General features: G+C 37.2%; 1 protein-coding gene across 2 annotated transcripts; it reads left to right on the plus strand.

Annotated features, from left to right (window-relative positions):
• The first annotated feature begins 2,916 nt into the window (after positions 1–2,916).
• LOC127797894 (sulfate transporter 3.1-like) lies at positions 2,917–7,843 on the plus strand. Of its 2 annotated transcripts, none has more exons than XM_052331088.1 (11): positions 2,917–3,352; positions 3,594–3,801; positions 3,985–4,156; positions 4,296–4,361; positions 4,501–4,614; positions 5,418–5,534; positions 6,188–6,314; positions 6,420–6,897; positions 7,017–7,105; positions 7,252–7,328; positions 7,463–7,843. In XM_052331088.1, exons 1-11 carry the CDS (start codon positions 3,007–3,009, stop codon positions 7,676–7,678), a joined length of 2,010 nt encoding a protein of 669 aa, XP_052187048.1. In that variant the 5' UTR covers positions 2,917–3,006; the 3' UTR covers positions 7,679–7,843. The 2 variants fall into 2 exon arrangements, with proteins under 2 accessions (XP_052187048.1, XP_052187049.1); XM_052331089.1 differs by having other exon boundaries at positions 7,252–7,345; positions 7,463–7,640.
• Positions 7,844–8,485: the final 642 nt, after the last annotated feature.

An 8,485-nucleotide genomic window follows, 5' to 3' on the forward strand; every position in this document is an offset into this window, starting at 1 on the left:
ATGATCAAGAGGAACAAGAAAGAGAATTTGAGATTGAGGTGGAGCATTTTAGCCCCACCCAAGATCTCAGTGATTATCATCTAGCCCGAGATAGAAGCAAGAGGGTTTCAAGACCCCCTGCCAGGTATGCCTATTCGGATCTAGTGTTTTGTGCCCTTGTGGCAGGTCTAGAATTAAGGAGCAGTGAGCCTTCTACATATGAGGAGGCCGTCAACTCTAAGGAAAGTGTTAAGTGGCAGCAGGCCATGGATGAGGAAATGGCCTCACTTAAAATTAATGGCACCTGGGAGTTAGTGTCTAGACCTCAAAAACAGAAGTTAATCCAGTGTAAATGGTTGTATAAACTAAAGGAAGGCATAACTTTCACTGACCCTATTAGGTATAAAGCAAGATTAGTGGCAAAGGGGTTTACTCAGAGAGAAGGAATAGACTATACTGAAATTTTCTCCCCTGTAGTAAAATTCAAAACCATTCGCATGATGCTGTCTGTGGTTGTTCAATTTGATCTTGAATTAGAACAATTAGATGTTAAAACAACTTTTTTACATGGAGATTTATAGGAGAAAATTTACATGATACAACCTGCTGGATATATTGACTCAAACAAACCTGAGCATGTTTGTTTACTAAAGAAATCCCTTTATGGCTTAAAACAATCCCCAAGACAATGGTATAAAAAGTTTGATAATTTTGTTTTAGGAATTGGGTTTGTAAGGAGTAAATATGATAACTGTTTCTATTTTATTCTCTCAAATGATCCCATTTATCTACTGTTATATGTTGATGACATTCTGTTAATTAGCAAGTCTAAGTCAAAGATAAATAAATTAAAACAGATGCTCAACACAAGTTTTGACATGAAAGACTTAGGTTCAGCTAAGAAAATTCTAGGAATGACAATAGAAAGGGATAGAAAAAATTTCATCTTAAAGGTTCATAAAAATGACTACTTAATGAAATCTGTGAAAAGGTTTGGTATGCAAAATTGCAAGCCAGTGAGTGTCCCATTAGCTGGACATTTTGTTTTAACTAAATCTCAATGCCCTACGTCCAACTCTGAAATCATTAAAATGGAAAGTGTTCCATATGCTAATGCTATTGGAACCATTATGTATGCTATGATTAGCACAAGGCCTGATTTAGCCTATGCTATTTCAACCCTCAGCAGATTCATGTCCAACCCGGGTAAACCTCACTGGGATGCTCTTAAATATTTATTGAGATATATACATGGATCAGTTAATGTTGGATTAAGTTACAAGAAAAGATTTAATTCTCTTGATCTTGTTAGGTATGTAGATTCTGACTTTGCAGGGGATAAAGACTCTCGTAAGTCCACTACTGCTTTATATTTCACCTTAGGTGGAAATTGCATAAGCTGGAAATCACAGCTGCAGCCTCTGGTTGCTCTGTCTTCCACTGAGGCTGAATATGTAGCAGTAACTGATGCTGTTAAAGAGGCAGTGTGGCTTCAAGGTATTCTCCAGGAAATCCAACTGCTCCAAGGTAAGGCTGTGGTATACTCAGATAGTCAAAGTGTGATTCACTTGACCAAAAATCCAGTCTATCATGAACGCACCAAGCACGTGGATGTCAGGTATCATTATATTAGAGATTTGGTTGCTAATGGCACTATATCTATACTTAAAGTGCCTACAGAAAATAACCCTGCTGATATGGGTACAAAGTTACTAAATGTAACAAAGTTCAAGCATTGCTTGGACCTGTTGCATGTGGGTGTTGGTTGATCTCATCAACCAGAGCCATGAAAGAGAGAATTGTAGCATGCTGCATTTGTTATGATGTTTGGATTTCACTTTTCTATTTGGTGCTTCAAGGTGAAGATTGTTAATTGTGAAGCTCCAAACGGTGTCGTTACTCTATGCTGACTGGAAAGCCACGTGCAGCAACCGCGTGCTGCCATTTGGCAGCCGCTGGATGGCTGCACGTGGCAACCATCAGCTGACCCTCAGCTGGCGCCTGATTATGCTCCCTCAACCATTGCCCGATCATCTCCTGCTCTCCTGCTCCTCTGCCGTTTTCTGTTGGGATTATAATCGTGCTTGCACGATTTGATCTGGTCCATTCATCCACACTTTTTGAGGTGCAATCCCAGCCGCTCTTGATCGCTTTTAATTGCTGCCTCGAGATGTGAACGTAGAGAGGCAGAAAAGACGAAAGAAAAATCAGAAAGGGGTTTTCTATCGGGTTGAAGGCTCTCGCCTTTGGCTAGGGTTCTCTTTGGTTTGTTCCATAATTCTTTTCTGTACATGTCTATATAGCTTTTGTGGTTCGATAGGTTTGCCTTTAATCTGTATTAAGTGATTGATCGGCAGTTTTGTGTTCTCGAACCATTGATTGTTAGAGGGCTTTGTTTGTGAGGGTTTATGAGCGTGTAATCCGATTTTCATCTCATAGTGCAGTGAGCTCTTCTCTCTCGAGCTCAACGTGGATGTAGCCTCAGTTTGAGGTGAATCACGGTAAAAACTCTTGTGTCTCTGTTCTTATTTTTGTTTCTCTGCGTTTATATTTTTTGATTCCAACACTGTGAATGTTTGTTTCCATTCAGACCATCAAATATTTTGTGATTGCTTAAGCAAAACCCTAAGTTTTCTGTCGAGTCTCAACATTTTCACTGTATTGTATTTTTCTTTACAATTGATCACGTACCTAAATACCCAAGAGGTTCTAGACTCATCAGCTTAAATCTCGTCTTTTACAATAAATCAAGAATATTTATCGGGCTGAAAATAGAAAAAATATATTGCAACATAAGGAAAGAAATATATTAAGAAAAATGAAAGAAATATTAATAAGTGTCAAATGGAATCTAATAATTTCGCCTCCCAATAACAAAACCACTATATAAACCATGCACCCACAACAATATATGGCATGCCCACCCGATTCCAAAGCTCCACCGGCGAACTTTTCCGCCGCCTCCTTCTCCTCCTCATTAGTCATTGGCCACCACTATACCAACCCAAAAACATTGTACAAGTGCAGATGGGCAACGGGGACTGTGAATATCCATCCATCGATGGTGACTGTGGCCAGCCCCACCGGCGGGTCTCAGTGCCGCCGGCGCAGACATTTCTGAACTCTTTCCAGTCCTCTCTGAAAGAGATCTTCTTTCCCGACGACCCGCTCCGGCAGTTCAGGAACCAGCCACCGTCGGCCAAATTCAGATTGTGTCTTCAAAACTTGCTGCCTGCTCTCCAATGGGCTCCGAGCTACAGTCTCCAGTTCTTCAAAGCCGACCTTGTCGCCGGCATCACCATAGCCAGCCTTGCAATCCCGCAGGGGATTAGCTATGCGAAGCTAGCCAACTTGCCGCCCATTCTCGGCTTATGTAAGTACTGTTCAAAAATGGAATGACGAGAATTAATTAAAAATAGTCATGCAGTACTTATAACGTGTGTCCATCATGGTGTATATTATAATTTTATGAAAATATCTTCATCACGGGATTATATATGTAAATTGTAAATGGATATCATTTTCTCTTATCCCCTATGATTAGCACAAAAATTAACCTGAGATGAAATGAAGATGTGAATATTTAATGGGTTAATTTGTGGGAATACATGCAGATTCGAGCTTCGTTCCACCGCTGGTATATGCAATGATGGGGAGTTCGAGAGATGTGGCAGTGGGGACGGTTGCAATTGCGTCGCTGCTCACAGCTTCAATGCTGGGGAAGGAAGTCAATGCCAATGAGAATCCGACGCTCTATCTTCATCTCTCTTTCACTGCAACCTTCTTCGCTGGACTCTTTCAAGCTTCTTTGGGTCTCTTAAGGTACTTATACGTATATATATAATTGCTATCCATCCATCACATAATATAATACAATTACTATTAATGCAAAATGATCTCTCTCTCTCTCTCTCACACACACACACACACACACACACACACACATTTAAATTCGGTTTATGTGTTAATTAGTCAGTATGTTTTTGGTGGGATTAATGCATGCAGGTTAGGGTTCATAGTGGATTTTCTATCACATGCGACAATAGTGGGGTTCATGGCGGGAGCAGCCACTATTGTTTGCCTGCAACAGCTTAAAGGGATTCTTGGGCTAGACCATTTCACCCATGCCACCGATCTTATCTCTGTCATGCGATCTGTTTTCGCCCAAACCCATAAGGTCTCTCTCTCTCTCTCTCTCTCTCTCTCACTCATAAGACAGAACTCCATTAATTTTTCAATGCTATACATATATAGGGTCGGATTTCATCTGAAAATTATATTTCTGCTTTTGATATATGTGGTGGGTTTGATTGCAGTGGAGATGGGAGAGTGCTGTCTTGGGATGTTGTTTCCTTTTCTACCTTCTCGTCACTAGACACTTGGCAAGGAGCTCTCTTTCTCTCTCTCTCTGCGTGTAAATATATATATATAATTATTATTGACTATTTTATATAATTATGCTATATATATTTACAATGATAAATTAATTAAGAGGGTTCATGTTTGAACGGGAGTTTGCAGAGCAAGAGACGACCAAAGCTCTTCTGGGTATCAGCCATGGCTCCGCTGACGGCAGTCATCCTGGGAAGCCTTCTTGTCTATCTCACCCAAGCTGAGAAGCACGGCGTCCAAGTGGTAATTTTTCGATATATATATATATATGGACCCGAGGCGGAGCCGAGGCCCGGATCTTTTTTTTTATATTATTTTTAATTCCTAAAATTAATTTAAAATTATTATATTAAAACTTAGGGTAAATAGGTGAAATGGTCTAAATCCACTAACAGTTGATCTATTTAATTTCCAAATTTATCCTATTTCTTGCTTTTTTATCTTTTTTCAACACCCATCTAATTTTCTTTCTTTCGATTGTTACTGCAACAATCATTTGAAAGAGTATTTTTTACAATAAATATTATAAAAAATTGATTATATATAAGATTAAAAATTAATAAATAAATGATAGTTTAGTTGTGTATGTTAAAAATAATATATTTAATAAAATTAATAATGAAGTCATTATACCATATTATCAAAGTGTAAAAAGTCATAGAGAATAATTGTAAATTTTTTTTATATTTTAATATTATTATAATTATTATCTTACTTTTAAAATTATAATTTTTGTATTCAAATTCGTAATCAAAATTCTTGCTTTGTTTGTATGAGTGCAATTTTGTTCACCTCCTTTAACGGGGTGACCATCCTCATTGATTTTGTGAAGGTGAAAAATAACGGAATGGTAAAAGGGTAAAATTTAATTATCGTCTCATTATTTTTCACCCTCACAAAATCAGTGAAGGTAATGGTCATCCCGTTAAAAGGGGTAAACAAAATCGCACTCTTTGTATGCACCCCCATAATCTCCCTTTTTTTTCGTGCTCATAGCCTCATACATAAACGTTTATTATAAATTTATATGCATGGATTAATTTCAGATAGGAGAGTTGAAGAGGGGGCTGAATCCTCCCTCAATTACAAATCTGGAATTTGGATCAACCTATGTCTCCGTAGCCATGAAAACCGGCATTGTCACCGGTGTCATCGCTCTCGCTGTAAGTATTTATTATATATATTTATATATATAGCTCTTCTTCTTCTTCATCCCCTAGCTAGCTCCTTGATGATCTACTACTTAATTTCTGCCCGTTAATTCCACCATTATTTATAATCAAATTCTTATCCCCTCATATACGTACGTACCCTCTGGTTTTCTAGTTTCTAAATTTCTTCATTAATTTACACATTCTTTGTCTTGTCAAATTAAAGGTCCCCAATTTTATTACAAAATTCTTAACTAATTAGGGCCTGAATTAATTATTATTATTGTTTCCACCCACTAATCCTACCTAGCTAAGGCAAGTAAGTCTGTTTTAATTTTCTTTTATATTTTTATTAAGAAAGGGTATATATAGATGAATTTTTAAGGGATTTCATTTCATTAATAATTAATAACAAAAGACCACAGATATATACTTGATCTAAAAGAAAACATTTTAAATTTACGAGCTAAAACTTAAGATACCAAATTCAATAAAACTTATATACAACCTGTGCCACTAAGCTACACTAAGCTACGTAGTACCATCAATCTCGATCGGTGGTATAGTAGGGCTACAGTTTCATCGATCGGTATCTATCAGTTACACCTAGCTACACCATTAATTTAATGCAATATCGTCGATGTGCCTTGTTGTTGAGGGTGCAGGAAGGCATTGCAGTGGGGAGAAGCTTCTCCATGTTCAAGAACTACCACATCGACGGCAATAGAGAGATGATAGCCTTCGGGATGATGAACATTGCCGGCTCATGCACTTCCTGTTACCTCACCACTGGTAATTAATATATTAATCATTAATTAATTTACTCATACCTATTAATCCATATATGCATACATCTCTATCTCTCTGTAACATATATAATCATGCACGATGTTTCAGGGATCTTCTCCCGATCAGCCGTGAACTACAACGCGGGGTGCAAAACAGCAGTGTCGAACATTGTGATGGCGGTGGCCGTGATGATAACGCTGCTCTTCCTAATGCCACTGTTCCACTACACTCCGCTGGTCGTATTATCTTCCATCATCGTCTCCGCCATGCTCGGCCTTCTTGACTACGACGCAGCCATCCATCTGTGGCGGGTCGACAAGTTTGACTTCCTCGTCTGCATCGGTGCATACGCCGGCGTCGTCTTCGGCAACATCGAAGTCGGCTTACTTATGGCTGTGGGGTTGTCTTTGCTCAGGGTAGTGATGTTCGTGGCCCGGCCGAGGATGAGGGTCCTGGGAAACATCCCGGGTTCTATGATCTACCGAAGCCTTGATCAATACCCAAATGCAAACAGTGTTCCGGGGCTTCTCATGCTTCGGATTGATGCTCCCATTTACTTTGCCAATTCAAGCTACCTCAGGGAAAGGTTAATTAATTAATTAGCAGAAATTAAGAAATATATATACATATATGTATTATGTTATAAATTGTAAGCTGACCTTTAATTATATTAAATATTTTTTTGACTTGCTTGTAATTTTGCAGGATATCGAGATGGATAGATGAGGAAGAAGACAAGGTGAAATCCTCAGCTGGAGGAACCAGTTTGCAGTTTGTCATATTTGATATGGGTGGTGAGTCTATATATATATATATATATATATACTCAGACGCTTCTATATATATCCCAAATGGAATGAATTAATTTAAAATTAAATGCTTAATTATTTCAATTACAAAACGTAATAAAAATATATCTGTGGTTAATAATTATTTGCAGGTGTGGGTAACATGGATACAAGTGGAATTAGCATGTTGGAGGAGGTCAACAAGCGTATGGAGAGAAGGGACCTAAAGGTGGTCCAAATTAAACTGTACAATTTTTTGTTTTTTCTATTTGTTATTAAAATAAAATAAAATAAAAAGTAGTAGTACGTAATTAATTAATAATCATAAAATATATATATATATATATATATATACAATTGCAGCTGGTGCTGGCGAATCCAGGAGGGGAGGTGATGAAGAAGCTGAACAAATCGAAATTGATGCAAGTATTAGGGCAAGAATGGATCCATCTTAGTGTGGAAGAAGCTGTTGCAGCATGCATCCTCCTGCTCCACACTTGCAAGCCTAAACCTACTCCTCATTCGTCTCTTGCATTTGCGGCTGCAGCTGAGGCTGAGGCTGATGATAATATTGTCTAATTGGTCAGTCCAGGAGTATATATAGAATTATTATATAGTCAAACCAATATCAAAAAATATATTGGTATGCAAAAGGAGTTGATAGAGTTGGCTTTGATCATGAGTGTTGTGTTTGAAGATTGAACGACTAATTAGTAGCACAGTTACTTCAATATTGGAACAAGATCCAGGATATATCTTCTTTGGCTTTTAACTTTTCTTTTAATTTGATTAATTAATGTTATTATTATTTGAAGTAGATCGAGTAGTGCACAATTAATTGGGTTTGGTATAAATATTTATACTTCCATACCAAACCATCTTTAGTAATCAAATCAAATCATATAATTATGATTTGTTTTCGTTTAAACCATAATGCACATATTTTACTTTTTTTTTTTGCTAAGTTAAAAATTTTACTTTTCACTGCAGGTTTTTTAAGCCATACAAAATATGGTTAGTATATTCCATACAAAATATTTAAACAAAAAAATATGAGCAACTTACCATTGAAGTATTTTAGATAAATTATGCTTGGCACCGGCCCCTGTGATTTGGTATAAATACATGAAATACCCAACAAAAAAGAAAACAAATGTTATATGAGGTTAGGTTATCCAAGTTGGGTTTACTTCACATAGCTAGGGTACCCTGAAGTTTACAGAATAACACAAATTTCTTAAGAAATATTTGATCAATGGGAGATTAATATAATTTTTAAAATGTGGGGAGACACTCTGTAATTTAGTAAAGTTTCATATGTGTCAGTGTAATTTTCTCGAAACACTTTTTGGTAAATGATATATTTTTCAAGCAACACCTATGCAA

Source organism: Diospyros lotus, chromosome 3 (genome assembly GCF_014633365.1).
Source record: "Diospyros lotus cultivar Yz01 chromosome 3, ASM1463336v1, whole genome shotgun sequence".
Taxonomy (NCBI): domain Eukaryota; kingdom Viridiplantae; phylum Streptophyta; class Magnoliopsida; order Ericales; family Ebenaceae; genus Diospyros; species Diospyros lotus.